Source organism: Sturnira hondurensis, unplaced genomic scaffold (genome assembly GCF_014824575.4).
Source record: "Sturnira hondurensis isolate 20B ecotype Veracruz unplaced genomic scaffold, ASM1482457v3 Scaffold0011378, whole genome shotgun sequence".
Classification (NCBI taxonomy): Eukaryota; Metazoa; Chordata; class Mammalia; order Chiroptera; family Phyllostomidae; genus Sturnira; species Sturnira hondurensis.
The window spans coordinates 6,240,201-6,263,538 of NW_028084009.1; the positions used below are offsets into that span (position 1 = coordinate 6,240,201).

Here is a 23,338-nt window from a genome sequence, read left to right on the forward strand (position 1 = left end):
TCGGGTTTGATCCCCAGCTGGGGTGCGTACAGGAGGCAGCTGGTGTGGGTGTTTCTCACATGATGTGTCTCGCACTCACTCGCCCTCTCTCCCTTCCTCTCTAAAATTAATCAGCATATCCTTGGGTGAGAATTTAAGAAAAGACTCGTCTCACTCATGGATGGTTTGCTGAGGGCCCAGTATTTAGCAGAGGGGCCCGTAAGTTAGGGTCTGTTGCCTGCTTCCAGAACCCATCTCCAGAACGGGTATGGTAACGTTGCCCTTCCTCCCCTCACTGGTTCCCCTTCCCCTGCGGCTGTCTTTCCCAATCATCGCCTGTGAGGGGACTTCAGCTGGTACACAGGTGAACATTTTAAGTTTACATGGCTAGGTATTTATGGTTTGTTAGGACAAAGAAAACTAGTCCATGAAACCTGTGTCCTGTCCCCATCTGCTCCCTCCCGAGCTCTCCTCTGAAGCCCTCCATAGCGTATCAGGTTTCTATTGCTGCCGTAACAACTTACTACAACACCTTCAATGGCTCACGAGGACATGCACTTACTGTGATGTCACTGTGGAAGTCGAGTCTGAAACCACTTTCACTGGCTTAAGTCGAGGGCTTGATGGAGCTGGCGCCTCCCCGAGGCTCTGGGGGAGGATGTATCTCCTTGCCTCACCCAGCTTCTCCCGGCTGCCTCAGCCGATGGCCCGTGCACTTGCCTTCAGGCCACACCCATGCAGTCCCCACGCCATCTCACGCCACCTCCCTGGTTCCCACCACTCCTCATCCCTCCCCTGAGGACCCTTGTGGGTTACGCTGGGCCTAACTGGGTAGTTCAGGCTCTCTCCCCATTGCAAGATCCTCAGGCTGGTGACATCTGCAGGCTCCTGTTTGCCACGGAAGGCCATGCGGTCTGGGTCCTCGGGTCAGGCATGTGCACCTGTGGAGGGGCATGGTCCTTCAGCCTCCTCCACCTGCCACTGCTGCCACTCTCTGGGGACGCAGACCTGGGCCCACCTGCACGCTCCCTCTACACACCGTGGGCATCTCCCCGAAGACCTGCCTGCCTTGTCATGAGCTGTCCACCAGGCCAGTCCTCCCACTGGAGCCCCCTGGGGGCAGGGATGCATGGGGTGCTCCTCCCCTGGCCTGCCTGGCAGTGCTGCGGTCAGCTAGCAGGCCTTGCATTTGAGGGCATAGAGCAACCAGTGCAGAGCGGTGATTGCCGGATGAGCAGCCACGCCCCACCAAGCCCCCAGGGAGGGGCCCCGACCTCGGTGAGCACCCCGTTGGGGCAGCAGGTTTCCTGTCCACACTGCTGGTTTTCTCGTGGACGCCGTGTGAGGTTGCATGTTATGCTGTTCTTGACAAGCTTGGGAGAGAGGAGGCCAGACTGTTTGTTGTTAAACTTTATATTCAAAGAAATATTTTTGTGATATTAAATATTTTCCTGAAAGTTGTTACAATGACAGAATGTAGAAATGATGAAAGGATTTGCTTGGGATGGCCCTGAACCTGGGGAAGAAGCCATCGGTGGTGCACCCCAGCATGAGTGGGCGGCAGAGGGAGGCCTGAGCCCATGGCTCTCGGCAGCTTACGGGACGGGGGTTAAAGGACGAGTTCAAGCTGTGCGTGACTGTGGAACCCACTCGAGTGACGGAACTTACGGGTATTCCTGAGGCCCTGGCTTCCTGAAGACAATGCGCCCTCGAGGTCGGCTCATGCTCATGGAGCCCCTGGAAGACTCCTTGCACGATCTGGACCTCTCCTGAGGGCCTTTGGTGTGTCACTAGAGAAACCACGAGCTTCCATGTGACCTTTTCAACGTCCCTGGGTTGGTGTGTACAGTGGTGTTTTCTGTGTACGTCCTGGAGGTCCACACACTGTCTGCGTGAGATCAAGAGTCATTGAGAAGTTCGGTGCTTTGTTAGTTTTTAAGTGTGCCAAGTTGTTCATCCTTAAAAGGCACCATACGTCATCATGGGCATGACAGCTAGCATCCCACGTGCCACTCCAAGAAAAGGGCTCTAAGTCATAGGGGCACTGGGATGGGGGACAGGGCAGCTGCAGGACAGGCACTGCTAACCCCATGGGGCCCATGCTTTCACTGGGACACGCAGTCGTCTCCCAGTGACTGCTTGGTGTGCGTGAAAGTCGTGTGTTAGGGTGTTGTGAGAAATGGAGAAGTCTGTGAAAGGCATTCTGGCTGTAGGAAATGATGCTAGTAGGGATTTTAGATTAAAGAGGTAATAAGATCTGCCTAGGCAGAGTGAAGAGAGATGGTTTAGTGGTGAAAAATAAGGTTATCAGACAAGTAAATGGCAGGCTGGGAAATAATGTGTCACTTGGATGGCACAGAGCCACTGCAGTTTTTCAAAAAGCCAGATACTGAAGTTATCACACCCTCCACGTCATTCCGCGTGAATGGTGGAGGGGTGGTCCCAGGGCTCAGGTGACGGTGGGAGGGAGGACTGGCCTGGGCCGTTCAAAGATGGGGGCCTGATTTATGGACCGCCATCAGGGCTTGAGGTTCCAGTGTAGATCAGACATGAAATGAAGAACGAGACAATTGTACAGAATTGAATGCGACAGCAAAGGATGGGGACTGCTGCGGACCCAGCCCCGCTCCTCGGACAGCCCTCGTGTTCTGAGGGGTGTGCAACCTGGGGCTGTCGGTGCTGGGGTGGCGCTGAGTGAGCCCTTCTTTCCCCCAGTAGTGCGAGCTGATGTTGAAGGTTTAGATCGTGCAGTTAAGCTGAAGTCCATCCGACTTAGAGTAATGTTGTCCTCAGCAGATAAAATGCGACGCTATGGGAAGACATTCATTCACTCAGGTCATTCTGCCCCAGAGCCCCCGGGGGACCAGAAGCAAGAGACAGCAGGCCACACTGCGTCTCGGATGGACATGACCCCGCATCTAGTAGTTGTCACTCTATAGGCCGGCTGAGTCCAGATGCTGAGCGGATTGAGATGGTTCTTTCCAAGACTGCAGACTCTTTCAAAAATCAACCAACAGAGATACCTGTTGCTGTAAGGAGGCATCGATGGGGCTCAGGGAGGAGAAGGGAGTGGAGTGGGGCATGGCCGCCTCACCAAAACCACCTGAGCCAGGACCCGGAGGCAGGGTCTGATTGCACACAGGGAGCACCAGCGGGGAGAACACGGCAAGTGGTATGACTTCTTCTGTAGCAGGATCCCAGAGTCGGAGGGAGGGAGAGACTGGTGAGTCTCCCCTACGCCTCCCAGGTTCTGCCTGTTGCCTACAATACTGGTTATAGCTGGTGGCTTGGCTGACAGGAAGGACTTTCCTAGGCATAGCCAGCCTGGGGCCAGAGGCCACCCGGCCAGTCAGAGCTGGCGCCGTGATCTCAGCTCCAGGGCACTTCGTGGCCCCTGTCACTCCTCCGTGCTCTGTGAGGGGTGCTGCCAGCACCCCCTGGAGCAGGGATTGGAGACAGCAGCACAGCCAGCATTCCGTCAGAACTTTGGGGACAGCGTGGAGGAGGTAGAGAAGGAGAGGGACAGCAGGGTCCCTGCTCTCCTGGGGCTTACATGTGTTCTAGGTAAGGGAGACCTTGAACAAGTAAATTAAAAAAAACAACACAACTAAGCTGATCAGACATTGCAGACCTTGTGGTGGGTGCTCTGAAGACAAGACAGGGCGGTGTGTGTGCTGCAGAGTGAAGGTGGCGGGGTCTCCCAGCTTCCTGTGACCTTGGGCTGGTGACCTAAAGCCTAAAGAATGAGGAGCATCGTGCCACAGGAGAGCCAGTGAAAAGCATTCAGGAACAGGGACAGGTGGAATGAAGGCAGCAACAGGCTGTTGGAAGGATTTGACACTTGAGAGGAGGCAGCTAATTTATGACTTCAGTGGCTTGGGAAAGATATGCTGGCATCTGGCCCAGGGCAGAGGTGATGGGCGGCGAGTTAAAGACAGGGCGTGCCTGACTCAGCCAAAGGCAGGAGAGTGGAAATCACAGTGAGTGTGAAGAGAAATCTGCTTCCTCTCAAGTCAGGGGTGGGGGTGGGGTGTTGAACGAGGACCAAGTTGGAGGACTTAGGGTTCCTAACCTCTGTTTCTTCCACAAAGGCCAGAGTGAGCTGCTGCCCAGGAGTGTAGTAGGGAGTGGGAGGGAGCCGCAAGCAGGTGGAAGAATGTGGAGTGATGCTGTGAGGGGTGGGAAGCCCAAGAGGGGGCCGAAACAGCCGAAACAGGACGGTCCTCACGCTGGCCTGCAACAGTTGTCTGGCTTCTCTCCAGCAAGGCGGCTGGCCCCGCCCACCCCCAGGTGGAAGGACCCCATGGAGAGGCTGCCTGGGGCTCCTCTGGGTGGTTGAGTCAAAAGGACAGATGAGACTCCTGAAGAACTGGCAGTGTGGGCAGTTCTTCCCAGGACGAGAAGCCAACAGATGTAGACCCAAGAAGACGCAGGTGCAGAACTCTGGACAAGATGACCTTGGTGTAGAGAGGAAGGGTGTGTTGGGGTGACCCTGGGGGCGAGCTGGAAGGATGGCCCAGGGTCAGAGACAGGAAGTTGGGTTTCATCCTTTGATCTACTTCCGTTATGTGACAGCCCCCCTCTGCCTCTCCCTCGGGCAGTGAATCTGTGCTCTTGTGGAAGGGGAAGTGGTTGGCAGGTAGGTGGGACCTCAGTGAATTCCGATCCTATAATGAAACATTTCCGTTTAATTGTTACATATACCTTTCTCAGCTTTTAGTTTACGCCAAGTGCATTTCTTCTCCCATCCTGTGAGCCGCTGTAATGGATGTGTCCAACGCCCGGGCCCTGCTAAGAGGCCTCTGTGGGGCGCCTGTTGTCACTCTAAATGGAACGCGGCAGCCATAATTGATGGAAAGTGGGGTTGCAAGCTTTTAGGACTAATGGTAAAGTGTAAACTGAAGCGTTTCCGGGAACTGCCTTTAATAATAGTAACAGCAACCCCTTGTGTAGGCGTAGGACGTCACAACGTAGCTCACAAGGTACAGAGCGCTTTCATGTCCACCGTGCCATTGAGTCTGCGCAATAAACCGAGGCTGTTGGGATGCCTAGGTCTCTCCTGAGTGAGAAACCGTTCTGCACGTCCTGACTTAGTCATGGTGGGTTGCCAGAGGTTCTCAAAACAGCAGCCATTGATTGAGCACCTTCTGTGCATAAAGCACTAAATTTCCAATAAGTGAGTATCCAGTGAACAGTACCAACCCAAGATGTGGTCTTGCTTCCTGACTCACCTTTCCTTCCTCATCACTATCACTGTTTCAGAGGCTGCTTGTTAAACCATAAATTTATAAAATATTGCCAGGAATTCAATTGTAGCAGAATTTAGGTTTTAAAACCAAGGATTCTGATACTTAGCTGAGCTCAGTGATCCTGTAGAGAGTCATTCCATCTATTTCGACTCGCGCTGTCTTGAAGTTGATAGCGCTGTTAAATGAGTCTCAGAAGCATCCCACACATCCAGCACATTGAAAGTGCCCAGCCCGTGAGCCCATTTTCTTGAGTCCGCTGCTCAGAGTGTGGTTCCAAGAGGCAGCAGGGCCCTTGGTCCCACAGGCTTACTGTCCAGTAGAAAATAGGGCGTAACCATCTCTGGGCCATCGGTGTGTTGGGGAGCCTGGGAGCTGAAGGACTCCCAGGCGGGAGCTCTGGGTGTAGTGAGGGGTAGAAAGAAGCGTAGGAGCCAGGCCCACGCAGGACTGACTGAACCTGCGTCCAGGAGCTTCACGGTACGTGCTCTGGACCGCTGTGGCTCCTCAGAGATTCTCCAAAAAGTATGAGATCCCCCAAATAACAGGAACCCCTACTTCAAAGGCCCCTGGGCAGAGTGGTCCCTCAGAGGGAGTGGTACGAACGCACATCATCATCTGTTTCCCATGGAGGGTTGAGTCAGGCCCTGATGTGGCCCATCGGGTCAGCTGAAGGGCGTTGTCGCCGAGTTGGAGGTGATCGCCAGGGTGTTGCGTCTCTGGCCACCTTCCTGCTCCTTGGGTGGAGCAGTGTCACACTGGCCTTTCCCCGGTGGTTCATGTGGCCGTGTGCTGTGGGAATGGGGAGTACAAATCCAAATGGCCTAGTATTTTTTACTGGAGTACTCATTTCCTGTTCTAGAAAGTTTTTCCTTGATACCATATTTTAAAATAACTTCTTTATTTTACAAGGGAGAGTAATGTCTGGATTATCAAAGTATATCTCTTGATTCTTCTGATACGGAGCGTAGGCAACCCCAGGTCAGAGAACTCCTGCTGCCCTGTGCCAGGCAGACGTACCTCAGGCCTTGCCGTGACACAGGCAGTGCGGCCAGTGCCCGCACATCTCAGGAGCACTCCAGAGAGGGCCGTGGTGCGGACGGCAGGAGCGGGAGTCGGTGTGTTGAGGCCGAGTGATGTCTCCGACTGGGGCTGGCAGCATGCTTTAAATACTTGTGTTCTGATCATTTAGGTCTCTCTTTGTAGGGCATCTTTTATGACCAAGACTGTCCAGTACCAAAATGAGCTACATAAATTCCTAATCTGGGATACAGCTGGACAAGAACGAGTAAGTCACTCTTTAATTTCCTACGTGTTTTTCCAAGGCCCAAATCAAGGCTCCTACTGAACCGTCACTGTCCCTGTCGAGTCTCGTTAACTCAAACTCCCTTTTCTCCTGCGTGCCAGAGATGCGTCCGTTGGAGATGCATCCGTTCCCATTTGCAGAGGCTGGCCTGCTCCTTTGCAGTGAGAGCCACCACATCCAGGACGGAGCAAGCAGTGGTGGGCACTGCGGGCATTTCCTTTCTGCATAGTGTCTTAAAGTGAAAGCTGCCTCACGGCCCGTGCAGGCCCTGCTCAGGTGTTTTGTGTGACAGGGGTGTCCTCTAGCGCAGATAGGGCGGAAGTAGTGGCAGAGGGGAGAGTTAGACACGTCTTGTTTAGGGCCACCTTTTAAAAGCTGCAGACGGAACCTCACAGCAAAGAAGTCTAAGCTCTAAGTGAAGTGGATGCGCTAACACAACGCCTTGCAATAGGCACTTAATAAACTGACGAAGAAATTGTCGGAGACGGCTCTCTGCTTAAGGAGCAGCCGGAGCTGAAAATGGGAGCCGGGCAGAGGCATCGTGGCGCAGAGTAGGCATAGGTGAAGCCCAGTCTAGTTACACAGCAGTGTGGGGGCAGGGTGGGGGACTGACGCCTGTCTGCTGCCCCGTCTCGTTTCCCCTCTGGGCCCTCAGTCTAATGTCCCTGTCCTGATGCGTCTAGCATCCACCCCGTTACTCTGATTAATTTTTTTTCCAACAGTACTATCAAAACAACATTGGATGGATGCACGGTGCGCTCTCAGACTCTTAAACGTATAGAAGTGACCGGGAGAGAGAGTCTGTCCTCACAGTGTTATCCGAGACGGCGGGGATACCGTGTGTGGCAAAAAGCCCGGCAGGACCATCCCAGACACATGGGGGGACACAAACAAGCCCGGACCATTGTCCTGGACGTAGACACCACGCATTTGTACGGGTGTAATATCCCAAGCTTGTTCTGTCTGGTTTCTTCTGTTTGTTCTAATGCTGGGCCTCATACCCTCTGTTCAGTTACTCACCTGACATCCATCTGCTTTGACTCCCGCCTCCACTCCTGCGTGGTTTGTGCATCTGAATGGGGCATTTAGGACAGGCGGGCCTTTGTTTGCCGTCACCCTTCCCTCCTCCAGGGGTGTTGCTTCCCACAGTTTTCCTGGTCGTAGACACAGGTCCATTGTAGGCACAGCTCCATTGTCGTGTTGGCCAAGAACTGGTGTGGCTCTTCACACTGCTGTAATACACACACCCTCCCACCCAGTCCCAGGTTCCTGTCACCCTTCCCACACGTCTGATAACACAGCAACGCCCTTGTCATAAAGACTCACACTGTGATGCAGAGTTCGTGCTGCTACGGGTCAGTTCACACAGGGATATACAATGTCTCTCTTTTCTAGACCCTAAAAACGAGTAACAGGATTTCCTACCTCTCCCTTACTGCTACCATAATAGCAGGGTTTTGTTAGGTTTTATAATTAGCTGGCTCACCTGCCTCTTCTTCCCCCACTTCCGTGATTCTGCATTAGGAATAGGTGCTCTGAGATGTGAAGAGGCCTCACCCCTGCCTGAAGGGCCATCTCATAGCCAGGGGCTTGCCCAGGGGGGTACAAACGAGGAAGGCAGGTAAGGGTCGAGAGAACTGGCCGCAGAACCTCGCCAGGAGACCAGAGAGGAGCACCAGCTGGTCAGCATGTGCTCCAGCCAATTGCTGCCCACCCAGAATGCCAGGCCACCACGTTGAAGATAAGCTAAGCATCTAATAGCCAGTCACAGATTGTGTGAAGGGCTGTGAGCATTGTCCAAGATACACTTGTGAGCCTACTCTGACTACCAGTCTGTCCTTGGCACAGCCTCCAAGGCCCTGACCAGGCCAGCCTCAGCTAGAGTCCCCATCTGCACCTCCTCCAACCGTTTGTCCTCTGGGCCCAAACCCTGATGCCCTACAGTTTCACACCTGCCCACCCATGCACCGTGGTTCTCTCTGTCAGAGTACTGCTCCCACTTGTAGTCCAGAGAACTCACCTCTGATGTCACCTCAAGGTGGGCTTTCCTACCTGTCCCTGCTATTCTCAGATGAGGACCCACAGTGCCTCACGCCCACATTGCCCAGACCCAAATCAGCGGTGGTCTTTGATTCTTCCCCCGCCCCCGGCCCTCACCTCTGCCCTATCAGCACGCCCTCCGCACACATCTCAGCTCGTTCACTGCACCCCACCTCCATTGCCAACGCTCTGCTCTCAGCCATCTGTAGCTTTCCACCCAGGTGTCCCTGCTGTCCCTCTTCTCAGCCCTGCCACCCTGTGTCAGGTCTCCTCATAGGACCCAGAGGAGCTTTTTGAAACCATGAATCAGACCTACCATCTTCCTGCTTAACACCCTTAGGACCTTCCCATGGCTCCGCTCCGGTAACCAGACTTGGCCCGCCAGGCCGTGTGGCCTNACATCTCAGCTCTTTCACTGCACCCCACCTCCATTGCCAACGCTCTGCTCTCAGCCATCTGTAGCTTTCCACCCAGGTGTCCCTGCTGTCCCTCTTCTCAGCCCTGCCACCCTGTGTCAGGTCTCCTCATAGGACCCAGAGGAGCTTTTTGAAACCATGAATCAGACCTACCATCTTCCTGCTTAACACCCTTAGGACCTTCCCATGGCTCCGCTCCGGTAACCAGACTTGGCCCGCCAGGCCGTGTGGCCTGCTCTGCCCCATGGGGTGGTCTGAGGCTGGCCAGCATGGCCTCCGTGGCCCCTGGCCCACACCCGAGAGCACCCAGCTCCCTCTCCTCCAGTGCCCCTACGTGTTTTCCTCAGGACCCTTGTCAGAGGTTGTAGTTGGCTGTCTCCCCGGGGACAGTGAACTTGCAGGGCTGGGACTGCCATGTCTCGTTTGAGCGCTGCTATGTCCCCACTGCCTCGCACGGTGCCTGACATGGAGCCGACGTGTGGAGGTCAGTGGGACCAGTTGGCAGGCGGCTCTCTAGCCTATTTCTCTGTATCCTGAGGACTCATTGATTGCCCTAAACCATGGGATTGTCACCTGTTTCCTTCCTTGTTACCTTCTGTCAGATTGTGAGCTCCTTTGGGGGTAGGGACTGTCCTCTTCTCTTTTTTTTCTTTTTTCTTTTTTTTTAGAGAAGAGGGAGAGAAACAGTAATTGGCTTGTGCACGTCCCATCTGGGGACCTGGCCTGCAACCCGGGCACTTGCCAGTGACTTCAGTTCGCAGGCAGGCACTCAGTCTGCGGAGCCTGCCAGCCAGGGCGGGGGCTGCCCTCGAGTCCGTACTCTGCACCCCGGCACCCAGTGCAGGGGCCAGTGGACGGTGTCCTCTGGCTGTCGGCCCTACCCTGGCGCAGAGAGGGACAGAGTCTGGTTTTGCCCCGTGCCTCAAAGTATAAGTTCCTGATACTTGCATGTGTGTTATTCTGTTCTCTTTAGTAACAAGATTCTTTGCAGCACGAAATGAAAACCGTTTTGGATGAATTGAGCACTCAAACACCCTCCCACTTGGACCCTGCAGCCGCTGCTGTGCGGACTTGCGATGGTCCGGCTGAGCTGCAGTGGCCGCAGAGGGACCTCACTGAGACCTCACTGAGGCAGGGACCTGCTTCGGGAGGACTCCACAGGTGTCGTGCCGGCATGACTGATGGCCAACGTGGCCAATGTCGTTGGTGTTAGGGGTCTTGTTAAATGGGGAGAAAACATCAGGGCAGTGATGCAGTGCTTCTGAAGGTAATGATTCGTGTTTCTAAGGACCAGGAGGCCTAAGGAGAACTAATGGAATCCTCAAATGTTTTTATGAAAGTCACCTTCTTTAAGTAGGGCCAGGAGAGGCAAGATGAGAGGAAGGATATCACCTTCTGCTAGCACGTAGCTTTATCAGGAGAATCACAGGCAGAGCATCAATCACCCTGGTGTCAGCGCTCACTCAGGAAACCAGCTCCTGGCTGCAATAATAGACCTAAGTTTTTTTCAAATATCAGATAACATGAAACTTGTTTCCATAATTTAAAATGTATTTTCTCAGGACGGAGCCTGTCAGACCTTTTTATCCCCGCTGTCTCCCCTGGAAACGGACTCGTTCTCCTCGGCACTTCTTCATCCATCACCCTTCCCCAGGGAGGGCTCGTGCCGTGGTGGGGGTCGGGCACGCGTGCGCGCCACAGACTCATGCCGCAGGTTCCTGCGGTCGGAGCAGCACCTCGGGTACCTGCGGCCTGTGTCCGAGCAGCAGACGGCGGCTGCTTCAGTGTAGCCCCATGGGGCTGCTCTCATCCGCCGAGACTCGGGCCCCTGAGCCCTGGCACAGCTGGCCGTGGTCCCATAGTCACTCGAGGGCTCACTCCTGAGTTTCAGGTCCGGAGCAAGAGCCGTGGCTGGGTGTTGGCGAGAGTGGAGGTCTGCGCCACGGCCTGTGGGCTCCCTCCAGCTCCTGTTTCTGTAAAGGAGACTTTAAGGCGCAGCCACACCCTTGTTTGCGTGGTGTCTCTGGCTACGTTCACTTCTCAGTAGTACAAAGACCCACAAAGCCTGAAACATGGAATCTCTGGCCTTTTCCAGAAAGCTTGTTGACCCCTGATCTAGCCATACTCCCCCAGACAGCAGTGGTGCTGAGAGTGTGCGCAGCACCACGGCGCAGCTGCGACGGCCCTGCTCCAAGCAGCTAGATGCAGTCAGGGACTCAAAGAGAACTCCGCTGGCTCAGACCCACAGGCGTGTAGTCTCCCCAGAGGACACCCCTGTCCACACAGCACAGGGCAGCGAGCACTCAGGCAGAAAGCCTGCCTTCTTAGCTTGCGGCATTTTGAGACAGAGTTCAAGGCTACAACACAACCAACAAAGGAGTCAAAGTGCAGGAGAGGTGGATGCACCAAGGAGGGCAGCCCTAGAGCCTGAGTATACGTTCCCTTTACGTCTTTGCCTGACCCCGGACTGTGGACACACAGGGGAGACGCTGGGGCGCCCCGCAGAAGGCAACCGCTGGAGGGGCGACGAGGCCGAGCAGGGAGTGGGCTGCTGCTCCTCGCCGGGAAAGGGTGGCTCGGGGGTAGAGTCCAGTCCTGCCGTGTCAGGGGGATTGGTCAAGACCCTGGGCTTCATCCAAGCTGTAGAAGGACCAGCCCCACTGCGTCCAAGGACTCAAGTCCCAGGCAGACCTGCCCTGACCACAGGCAGAGCCAGTCTCACGGTGCGCAGTCAGCCATCGCCTGTTCCTCCGAGGAGGTCAAGAGGGTCCCGAGGTTAAAGGAGAAGTAGCTTTATCTGCTTCATGCAGGTGTGAAGCCTGCGCAGAATGGACACTAGTAATCAGGTGGAAATGCCGACCCTGAGCCCTGGGGCGTCGGGAGTGAAAACCCACTGGGTGGGAGGCAGGAGCCGACCAGTCAGAGGGGCAGAGCAAGTGGGGAAGCAATGAATGTAGTTGCCACACCTCGGGGACAAAGTCACCCAGTTGGACGTTTGTGTGGCTGACACCCTGAAGGAGCTGGGGGTGGGGGACAGAGAAAAGGGGTATTTTAAGAAATAATGGCTGAAAATGTCCAGAACTGGTGAAATAGCAGCATACAAATTGAAGGAGTTCAGCACACCCAGGAACACAAAGAGACCCACGTCTGGGTGCGTCACAGTCAAACTGCTGAAAACCAGAGCCAAAGGGAAAGTCTCGGAAGTGGCTGGAGGTGATAGACACGTTACATACGGAGGAACGACCTGAGTGATGGCTACCGTCCCACAGACACAGGCCAGAGGACTGAGGAACAGTGTCTTTGAAATGTTGGAAGCAATAAAATAAAATGGAAAGTCAACCTGCCAAAATTACCTTTCAAATGTGGAATCAGAGTAAATAAATGCCAAGAGGCTGCAGCAATCCCAGGTGTTTCGGGCCGAAGCGGGAGGCGCCAGGTGGCAACTCGGGCCCAAGGGAAGAAGCAGCAACAATGGCTGTGGTAGATGTACAGTCTCTTTGGTCCTGTAACTTCTTCAGAATACTGCTGGCCGTTTATTTATTTGCTTTTATTCCTTACCCCAGAACAGCTTTTCATTGCTCTTAGAGAGGGGGGAGGTGGGGAGACATCAGTGAAAGAGAAGCATCAGTTGGTTGCCTCCCATATGTGCCTGGACTAGCAATTGTGCACTTGCAGAAAAGGATTCAAACCCGCAACGCAGACATATGCCCTGACCAGGAATCGGACCCACAGCCCTTCAGTTACTGGACAACGCTCCAACCAACTGAGCCACACCAGCCAGGGCACACTGGCTGTTGAATGCAACAGTAACGACATTGGGTTGTACAGTTTGTAGTGCACGTAGATTTAAGGGATTTGGCAGAAGTAGCACACGAGACAGTGGGGTAAAGAGATTTTTGCAAGGCTCTGGTCCTTTACACGGGGCGGCCCGCTCTAAACTGAGCCGGCGTGGGTGGGGGCACTGTGTTGCAGAAAAAGGAACGCAGGAAGGAAGGTATAGCCAGAAAGCCAGTGGGCAGATTAAAATACTTAAATACTAAAAAATATTCAGTTAATGCAAAAGAGGGAAATAAAGGAAGAACAAGATTTTTTTTAATGGAACAAATGTAAAGCAAATAGCAAAAAGGTGATATGACATGAGTCCAACCTGTACGGAAACCGCACACCCACTCAGAAGGCCGCGGTCGTCCGAGGAGGTGGGCACGCAGGGTCAGCGCCGTGCTGGGGGGGAGGAGGGCTGCCTTAAAACAGATGGCTTGAAGAAAAAAGGAAGGAAAGGGATATTCGATGCTAGTCACAAGCAAACAACCATGGTGGCTGCATCACGATTAGTGTCAGAGATGGTATCGGGTGAAGAAGGGGCCTGAGTATGGGGGTGTCGGGGGAACTTGCTGTCTCGGTAGAGACATTTTCTGTGTGGGCTGCTTTTCATGTGGGCGCATATGTCCAAGTTTGTCATCTTATCAAAACTAAGGTCTTTTTGTAGTTGAGAGATTTGAGAGAGAGAGACGCCAATTTGTTGTCCCACTTACCGCCGCATCCCTTGGTGGGTTCCTGCCTGTGCCCTGCCCAGGGTGGGCTCACAGCTTGACCCACTGGGGCAGCGCCCGGCCAGGGCAAAACCCAAGGCCTCTGGTCAAACTTAAGATTTCTGCGCTTCTCTATGTGAATTTACCTCCCAAATTGGAAGGCAAAAAACGCCCCCAGAACTTGTAAAGGATGGTGGTGGTGCAGCGCCACGGGGAGGAAAGCTGCTGCTGACTCTGTCCCTCGGGTGCGCGCCCCTCGGGGGTCAGCCGGTCTTTCCCTCCGGGCAGCACCTCCTCGCTCACAACCTGTATTTTCGGGATCTTTCTCTGTACACCACGGTATTTGATTGGGAGTCATCAGGCTTGCACCTGGAGGCGGGTCTTTCTCCTGGAGATGAGCGGAACTCCTGTGTCTGCACATCGGGGTCTGGCTCTGGTTTGCCACCGTCCCGTGCTCAGCAGTGCTTCCTCGCTTTTCCGCCACGTCTGGCTTTCCTGCAGTGTCCACGCTGGGCCCCGCAGAGAACACAGTGTGAACAGACAGGCTGTCTTCCCTCGTGCGGTTTCACCTTCTTTTGTAAAGCTCAGCATGCAAGTCTAAAAGCCAGAGGTTAAGCTCACTGGGCGAGGAATTGCAGGCCTCCATTCTGTATGTGAGTCGTGCAGAGCACCAGATGCCAGCCCCCTGGGGTCAGCCCCTGCCGGTGCCGAGGGGCTGGCCCCCAGAGCAGAGAGCAGGCCTGAGTACAATAGCGCCCCATTCTACGTGGGGTCAGGGTTCAGAGTCGAAGGGAAAGATGAAGATCAGGTACAGGGGAAGTTTTTGTCTTTAAATGTTGGCATCACAGTCACTGAGTGAGATGCCCAAACCAGCATATTCACGTGCCCCAAGAGCCAGGGCTCATGGGTACAGAGCTTCAGCTCAACGTCTCACACCCATGGAGAGAAATGGCCAGCTGAGTCGGCCTTGCCCTTGAGGTTGTTACCCCTCTCCCTTCCTTCCTTTCCTTTCCTCCCCGTTGTGTGTGGCGCCGGGAGGGTTTGGTGGGTGGAAGGAGGCTGTGCATACAGAGTTAAATTCATGTAAATGAAATCAGATAGCTCCCTGCTTTGGGGAATTGCTCCCTGTGTGGAATTAGCCAAAAGTGGAGTTCCAGACTCATCCGAGTGTCTAGTGTTAGCGTGTACTCGTTTCTGTGACACCATCACCACTCAGGTGGCAGGGTGGTCTTTATGACCACCGCCCCTCCCCCCCAGCCCCCATGTAGGCACTTCTCTGGAGAACTGTTTACCGAGTGGTTTTTGTCTCCTTGATCATTTGGGAAGCCCAAGTTTAAAGGACTATTGAACAAATGAATTTGGGAATTATAACACTGAGGTCAATTTAAAAAACCTTTTTAGCAGAAACAATTGTTTATACTACCATATTTAATTCCTATAAAACTGTATTCTAAACTATCTTCTGAGAGACATTTCAGTGTTACCTTAAGACTTGTTGCCTTTGGTAATCACTGTTTCATTTGCTTTAAAGCATCATGTCATCTTCTTGGGCTAAGAGAAAGATCACCTTTTGTGCAGGGATAATGGGCTTAAGAGTCTATAGAAAACGTATTAACCAGTTTTCCCAATTTTGTTGTTTCTTTCTCTGCAGTTCCGTGCCTTAGCACCCATGTACTACCGGGGGTCGGCTGCAGCTATAATTGTTTACGATATCACAAAAGAAGTAAGACGTATATTGTGTTCCTCACACTATTTTGAAAACTCTCTTGGCTGCTTAAATCTCTAGTTGCTTTCCTCTTTTATGTTCCAGGAGACATTTTCCACACTAAAGAATTGGGTAAAAGAGCTTCGCCAGCACGGCCCGCCTAATATTGTGGTTGCCATTGCAGGAAATAAGTGTGATCTTATCGACGTCAGGTAAGTTATTAGAATGGGAGATCGCAGTGCCGATTGCGTGTTCCTTCCCTCGCTGAGCAGTATCCAGCATAAGAATCTTGCTTTTATTTTTATCTCTGACATTGAAAGATATGTTTCTGTTGTTCGGTTGGAGTCTTGGAGTTTCAAAGTAAAACCAAGAGTTCAGGCATCTGGAGCTAATTAGGTTATGGATACAGGCAGGTCCGTAACGCATCCAGTGTTGGTTGCCTCGGGCTTGACAGAACCTGAGCTCAGGGTGGCCCCTGGCTCCCGTGACAGGATCCCGGATTTCAGGGAAGCACAGGCATTCGAAGTCCCTGGGGCCACTGCCGTGATCCCCACGGCGGGGCGTTACCAGTCCAGGGGAAGAAGCCCCTGCCTGTCATTCTCTGGTTGCCCCCTGTGCGCACTGCGGGCAGCATGGTTTGCTCTGTTCCAGTGCAGGCGCAGGCCCTTCGTGGCGTCCTTGTCGTCATGAGTCTGTTGAGTTTCGGTAGGTGGGGTAACGTGCAGCTCTTGATGGATTACATTTCTGACTTGCATTCATTGCCTTCCAGAGAGGTCATGGAGAGGGATGCTAAAGACTACGCTGACTCCATCCACGCAATTTTTGTAGAGACCAGCGCCAAAAATGCGATAAACATCAACGAGCTCTTCATAGAAATTAGTGAGTATCTCCCTGCTATGTGGTGTTCCCCTCTGCGGGGCGACTTACAGCATTACCTTGCTGGGCGGAGCTCCCCCCCCCCCCCCCCCCCCCCCCCCCNCCCCCCCCCCCCCCCCCCCCCCCCGCTTCCGTCCAGGCCGTTGGTGCTGAGCAGACGACGCACAGGGCCTGGACAGTGTCGCCGCTCCCCCTTTTCTCTTGGTGTGTTTCAGTTAGTCGTCCAAAGTCACTGACAATCAACAAAATAAGTTGGGGGCGGGAAACGCATGTGGGATTCCACTGTAAGAAAATCCTCCGAAATTAATACTAGGCGAGTCATGGGTAAGCCCTGTTCCCCCCGTCCCCTTCTCCTCCATCTCCCGGGAGTGTTAACATGATGACACTAGATGGGAGAGAGGCTGCTGCGTACCTGTTGGCCCCTCTACAGATTCTGTCTGTTTATTCATTTCGTTCAAATTCATCACAGTATTTATCGAGAACCACCCCAGGCCCAGGGGAGACAGCGGTGGACAGAGCAGGCTGGTGCGGCATGGCCTCTGCTGGCCCGGAGCGCTGACCACCCTGTGGGAGACAGGCAGTGAGCACAGAAAACAAGTGAGACCCTTGCAGGGGATGGCGGCAGTGGCGGGAGAAGAACACGGGACACAGCAAAAGAGCGTCTGCAGGGGGTCGGGTTAAGGCTGCTCCTGAGCAGGTGGCACTGGCATGAGAGGTGACAGAGCAGGCCATGCCCAAACCTGAGTTCACGTCACTGGAATGTGCCAGGCTTCAGATACAGGATGGGAGACAGCCGCCCGGGCACTATGAGCTTTCTCTTCACAGTCCTCTGGGTGAAATCCAAGCCGCCCTGTAAGGGCGGGGCGGTGAGCTCCAGTCCCTCCCTGCCAAGACCCAGCAGGACCTACCAGGGGCAGCCCACCCGTCGGGCAGTCCTGGGGCCTAGGGCTCCTGTCGGCAGTGGGGCCACACTGGAGTGGGAGCCTCTGGGTGCCAGTTGCTGGGGTTGTTTTTGTTGGTGTTTTTAGTTTTCAGTTTGTTCAGAGCACCAGAGATCTGAATTTTACGTGACATCTATTGTTTAGATTTGGCCACTAACTCAGCCATTTTCCGAGCACCGTGCCTCCCACCACGCCCATCTGCCAGCGCACAGGGCCCGCGGGCTGCTGCTTTGCGGCCTCCTGTCCGGCCGCTTTGTTTCAGGGTTGAAAAGTCAGGGTATTTATCATCTTCCTAAGTTGTAAATGGTGGTTATCCAGATGCATTTTTGAAAGGCACCTTGAGGCCAGTGAGAAATTTTTCACGGTTGAAGTCAAAATATCAGGTGCGCACTGAAGCCATGCCTTTTACATGGTCTGTCCTCTGGCAGCACTAACGGGACGGTAGTGAACTGTACCAACAAAGAAAATCCTTAGGTAGAAAATGGCATGTACATCCTCGTTTGAACTGAAGAATAAAAACCACACGTGCTCACAAAGGTGCAAAGCCTGTAGAGAGGTGTAGAGCGAGGCGCTTGTGTCCCGGGTACCGCAGAGCTGCGTTGGCACAGCGCCGGCCCACTCGCTGTCGACTGTCAGTGCTCGAGTGGGAGTGAGTGTGAGTGCTCGCGTCCAGAGTGAGTGTGAGTGACTGTCCGTGCTCAGGTCTGAAGCGTGAGTGTCAGCACTCACATCCGAAGTGTAACAGTGTCAGTGCTCCTGTCCAAAGACACTCAAGGCACGTTCGCCGGCAGAGGGCGCGCCTGGGATCTGCACCGAGCTTGGCCCGAGCTGCCCCAGGAGCCCCTTTCCGCCCCCAAGGGAATCACTATCCTGACTTCTGGCTCGTTGTGCCTGTTTTCATACTTCACAGTGTCTAAAACACACTGGGTTTACTCGTGTCTGGCTTCCTTATCTCTACACACACTTCTGGGTTCATCCCTATCACTCACAATCCCTTCCCGTCACTGCGGTGTGCCTGTCAGCCACAGTGTGGGGAGTGGGGACCTGTCCGTGGCGTGGCTGTCCAGCGTGGCTGTCCGTCCTGTGATAGGCATCAGGACGGCTGTGTCCAGGTCTGAGCTGTTACCGACCGCGCCTCTCTGAACGCCCGCTTCTCCTCCAGCAGGCGCGCGGTCTGCATCTCCGTGACAGCGATGAAGTTGAGCGCCTCCCAGACGCTTGCTCGCACTAGCGCACTCTCAGGACGCCCTCTCTTGGAGGCGTGGCCTGCTTTCCTGTTCCGCTCCCTGCCTTCTCCTGGTGGTGGTGGTCCACTTCGGGTAGGGCTCACTGTTGGTCCTGTGCACTGGGCAGATCTCTCCTCCGTGGCCATTTCTGAATCGGCTCCGGTGATGCGCTGGAGTCCTTCATCTTAGTGGGGTCCCACTGATCCCAGTTCTCTTTTAGGGTTGGCACTTTGTGGCTCCAGTTTGGGAAGTCGGTGCCTATTCCCAGGTCAGGAAGGTGTTCTCCTCTGCGTTCTGCTAAAAATGTTTCAGAGACAGCCCTCACAGTGTGCCTCGGGTGGTTGGGCGTTGCCTCACAAAGCGGAAGGTCACCAGTTCAGTTACCAGTCAGGGCACATGCGTGGGTTGGGTTGTAGGTTCGGTCCCTGCTTGGGGCACACATGCGTATGAGAGGCAGCTGAGCGATATTTCTTTCTCTTTCTTTCTTCCTCCCTTCCCCTCTCTCTAAAAATAAAGTCTTTAAAAATGTTTCAGAGATGACTTTGTGGTCCCAGCTGTATTTCCATTATCTGTTTATTGAGAAATATGTAATGACAAGAAGCTTCAGTAGAGCTTTTAAATTAATTTGCAGTTCATTCACAACAGCGTGTGCAGGCATTTGAAAAATAGTGGTAGGACACATTGGGGGACCCTTTCTAGTTGCATAGACGCCGAGCTGGGTACCACCCACCCAGATTTGCAGGCTGGAGGCTCCAGGCTTGGTGACCAAGGACCCAAGAGATCACACCCTATTCACACCCAAATGCACGTGCCAGTTCACACTGTGAGATACCTCTGTGCCAGCCGCCATGCTAAACGGCCCTGGAGACAAAGGTGGAAGGACAGGACCTCTTCCTTCGAAGCGCTGAGGGTCCAGCCGATGTGAGGGAGATGGCTGTGTAAACAGGCACGGGACACTGTGCCCCCCGCCCCTGGGGCCTTTTCGTGCTGAGATGTGCAGGGGTGGGAGGGGCGGGGTCAGGAAAGCCTCGTGCAGCAGCAGCTCAGGACGTGTCGGCGAGGTGGGCAGGTAGGCGATTGGGTTTCCCTCCCAACTAACATTACACTTCATGAAGCACTAAAGCGAAGCCTGTTTGTTCGCATACGTCGTCGGTGGCAGAATGGCATGGCACGGCCTCTTCAGACAGCAGTTCGGCAGCATCTGTCAAAATTCAAATTGCACGTCCTTCCTGCCACTGTGCTGGGCGTACACTGGGCCACAGGGGATGTGTGGGGTCAGTGCCCAGGAGTGGAATAGTGTGGCCTGGCTCTTCCACTCCGTTAATCTACCCAGCACATCCACCAGGTTCACAGAGGGGTTTCTGCATCATTGTTGGTGGTGTAAGCACATCGTAAGCAAACCAAACATCCATCAACAAGGGAACACTTAAGTTACCGTCCATCTGTGCCCTGCAGCGTCACAGAGCTATTGAACAGAAGGTGGCAGCTCTCCAGGCCCTGGGCTGGGACAGCCCCAGGGCACATGGTGAAGACATGGGGGTGGGGGAGAGACAGCCATACACGCTGCTTGCTCCTCTCGGGGCTTAGGAAGGGGCAGGTGGAGGCGTGTGCACTGCCTTTGCCTGCGCCCTGTCCCTGGGCAGTGGGCGGGCCTGTTGTCCTTCATTCTTCTACTGTGTGCGAGTGGTGCCTGCTCAGAACAAGATGCTTTTTAACAGGTAATTTGTTTAAAGAAAATGTTACTAAATGCCGTGTGACGCCCTCACGTGGTCCCTGTCACAGACACAACACTGAGGGAAGAACTGATGACCTCCGAAAGGAGTTGAGCTCAGTTAACGGCAGTGCGCCAGTGTCAACTCTGCTCTAGATGAGGGGCCCCCCCGGCAGCTCGGGGCACTGACGCGAGGGGAGCGGGGTGGGGTGCACAGCAGCTCTCTAGGGTGTCTTCGCAGCTTTCCTGGAAACCAAAAAGCATCCCCAAAGTAAAAGTTTATTAAACTTTATTTTAATGAAACACGTCAAATTGCACCTACAAAATTGCTGTGCCTGAGAGTGAGCAGATTTGGAAAGTTAAAGCTCATTCCCCACCCTCCTCTCCTCTCCGTTGCAGGTCGGAGAATTCCATCCACTGACGCCAGCCCACCATGCGGCGGGAAGGGCTTCAAACTCCGAAGGCAGCCTTCAGAGCCGAAGCGAAGCTGCTGCTGACCGAGCCTCCGCCTCTCAGACTCGACGACGAAGTAGGTGGTCCCGAAAGCTAACACGAGGGCTGGGGGCCCACCACCAGGCTTCGCCGAGCTGGTCTGGGGTCTCCTTCATGCAAGAAGAGGCGCGGAAGTTGGTCAGCCCTTCCCGCTGGGAAGGCTGCCACAGTGACACCCCGGTCTGCGGACAGGCTGCGTGAAGGCGCTCTGCTTCCAGGGGCTCCATCACTGGCCTTTGACCTTGCAGAAAGGAACATGTAATTGTATGGATGGTAGGATCCAGTTGTTGAGTAGTTTTGTAATCAAGATTTTATGTGTAACATTTTGTAAAGGGAAAACGAGCACTTTCGTGGTTCTCGAGGGAAAGAAGACCTCGTGGAGACTGTAATTTCCTTGGTTTGCCGTGACCACTCTTTGGGGAAATTTATCATTTAAAATGGGGCAGGGTACTGCTAAGTGGGGAGGTGGCGATTGTTACCTGAAGATGAGTTGGCTGTTTACAGGACGGGTGGGAATGGCCACATCTGCCCTCCCCAGAGCATGTCCCATCGCACACGTTAGCCCAGATGCACACGCGAGGTACCAGGGACAGCAGCCGCGCTCCCTCTCAGTGTGTGCTCTGACCCTGTCCTGTGTGTGTGTCCCCAAACTCACTGTTGGCGTGTTTTGTCACAAGCTCTCATGACCAGGATGGTGGTGGGAAGAAGCTGCCTGGAATAGACTGAATGGCATATGTTTAAACTGACCAACTGGTTTAAAGAGGAGGAAAAAGAAAGTAAAGAAAGTGGTGTAAATGCTGTTGATTTTTTATTTAACCCAAATACTCTGGTGGTGAAAACAGTTATCTGTTGCTTAGCCTATGTAAAGTTACAGCCTATATTTATGAGACCATTGCTTAAAAAGTATAAATTATGTAAATACGTGAATAAATTCTGTTTCATTCCATGTAATCTTGCCCGCCTTGCACACGCCCAGCCCTTTCCTGGCCCGTCATGGGAAGCTCCGCTGGCACGTTGCCGACGGAGAGCGCAGCCCCATCTCCCGTCTGCAGAGGTTTCCCCGCCTCCCCTCCGCCCAGCCTGCCCTCCACATCCCTCCTGGAGGGCGAGATGCAGACAGATGCTGCTTCGACAAGCCGGGCCAGCCCTTCTTAGCCTTGGGGTAAAAAATGAAGCTCCGAGCTCAAGTCATTTACCTGGTCTTGGTATTAAGTTTCTTTTTGCTTTTACAGCGACCTCAGACCAACTGTTCGAAGAGAGCTTTCCTTGTTAACAACTTAGCTTATCTTTCCATTTCCTTTTTTTCCCCCTGCCTCTGTTAGTGGTTAACACTCTTTTCCCTCAGGGAGCCTAATGAGGTTTTTAATATAATCTAAAAATAAAGCACTGAAGTGAAGTTGGTGAAAATTTGTTCCTGGTCTAATTTGGCACCCTTCCAACCTGAGTATTGTAAGGGAAGGAAATTCACAAGATTAAATAGGAAATGAAACAGCTTGAATTTCAAGCTAAATTGTGTTTTCAGAGCTCTCCTTAAACTGAACAGTCGAAACTTTTAAAAATAATCATTATTTCTTTGTGTACCCCACTTGATATGCATAGATTTTAATGGGAAAATTATAACTCAGATAAAGTAAAAAAAATAGCTCCTTACTCTGGTGAATGTTTTAAGCATTTGAAATTGTTTATTTTCTTATTGAAATCAGATGGAAGGGATGTAGTTAGTGAAAATTCTAATATGGTTTTGTTTAAAATATATGTGGACGCCGTACCCCCGTAGCACCTTGCTTCCTTCTCAGTGTGAGCTTTAAGAGAAGAAAAGTAATTCCAAGGACTGGGCTCCTTGCACCTGAATGTGTCTGAACTGTATTTCCTGTACATCCGGGTGGATCTGGGCATCTGGCCGCTGCCCCGTATGTCCCTCGCCTTCCCACTCTGAGCCTCTGTCTCCACAACGACAAAATAAAAACAGAGGTGGCTTGACTCGTTACTGCAGAGGCAGTGCACCTGTGGCCCTTTCTCTCCTGTTTCACCAAAAGATGACGCGGATCTGTGACCTTCCCAACACTTCACCAGGTCTGGGCGCCTGCTCTCACCATCGAGGCACGCAGTGCCTCTGCTCCTGCTGTGGCGTTGACTGTCCTGAGCCTAGACAGACCCGCCCCAGTCGCCTGCAGCTGATTTCTTGGCATTTCTCAGACACCTTCCACGTGGAGAGAGATCCTCCCCGGCTGTAGCCCCGTGTTTATTAGGAGCATGGATGCCGTGTGTGTGCTGTTCTCGGCATTGTTGGGGCCTCTCCTCCCCTCGTCGCCGGCAGTCCATCTCAGAAAGTGACGTGACACCGTCTCTTGTGTGATGTCTTTTTAATCCTAACAACAGATCGCTTTCCCAGACGTGTAGTCCCTGCACAGAGGAACGGAGCAAAAAAGTTTTCCTTCATTTTGTTTGCTTATGAAGTGCAAAGATGCAAAGTTGGAAGCTGTGTTTTGTTTCGAACACACTTCGGGTCTCAACCTGACTGAGCCACACTCTAACACGCATATCGTGTGTTCTTGACCTTCATTCGTTAGGAGAAGAGGCTTTCAAGGAGTCGAGGTGTAGCCCGTCTACAAAAATCTCTTGGTTCCCATGTAACACGGGGCCTTTTTTTTTTTAATATTAGGGACTGAAAAGAGAAGCAGCATTAATTAGGTAGCTGTGAATGCGTATTGACTTCTCTCGGAGGCGCTGAAATAAGCTCTTGGCAGGCCTCTGATGCTGGGAACCGCGAGTCTCCAGCAGTGTCTGTCCACACGGGTGTCCTTCCGATCCTCTGATAACCAAGGAACCTGCCACTCAGTGATTGGAATAACTAAGTAGGAGTGGGGTCCA

The 23,338-nt window shown here is 53.4% G+C and overlaps 1 protein-coding gene across 1 annotated transcript in view; it reads left to right on the top strand.

Annotated features, from left to right (window-relative positions):
• Positions 1 to 23,116, top strand: part of RAB22A (RAB22A, member RAS oncogene family) — a 41,575-nt gene extending 18,459 nt beyond the window's left edge. The window contains exons 3-7 of the mRNA XM_037059970.1: positions 6,432 to 6,513; positions 15,168 to 15,239; positions 15,327 to 15,433; positions 15,991 to 16,100; positions 20,375 to 23,116. Of these exons, the coding sequence (XP_036915865.1) occupies positions 6,432 to 6,513; positions 15,168 to 15,239; positions 15,327 to 15,433; positions 15,991 to 16,100; positions 20,375 to 20,472 (469 nt within the window). The 3' untranslated portion in view covers positions 20,473 to 23,116. The remainder of the gene's footprint in view (positions 1 to 6,431; positions 6,514 to 15,167; positions 15,240 to 15,326; positions 15,434 to 15,990; positions 16,101 to 20,374) is intronic.
• Positions 23,117 to 23,338: the final 222 nt, after the last annotated feature.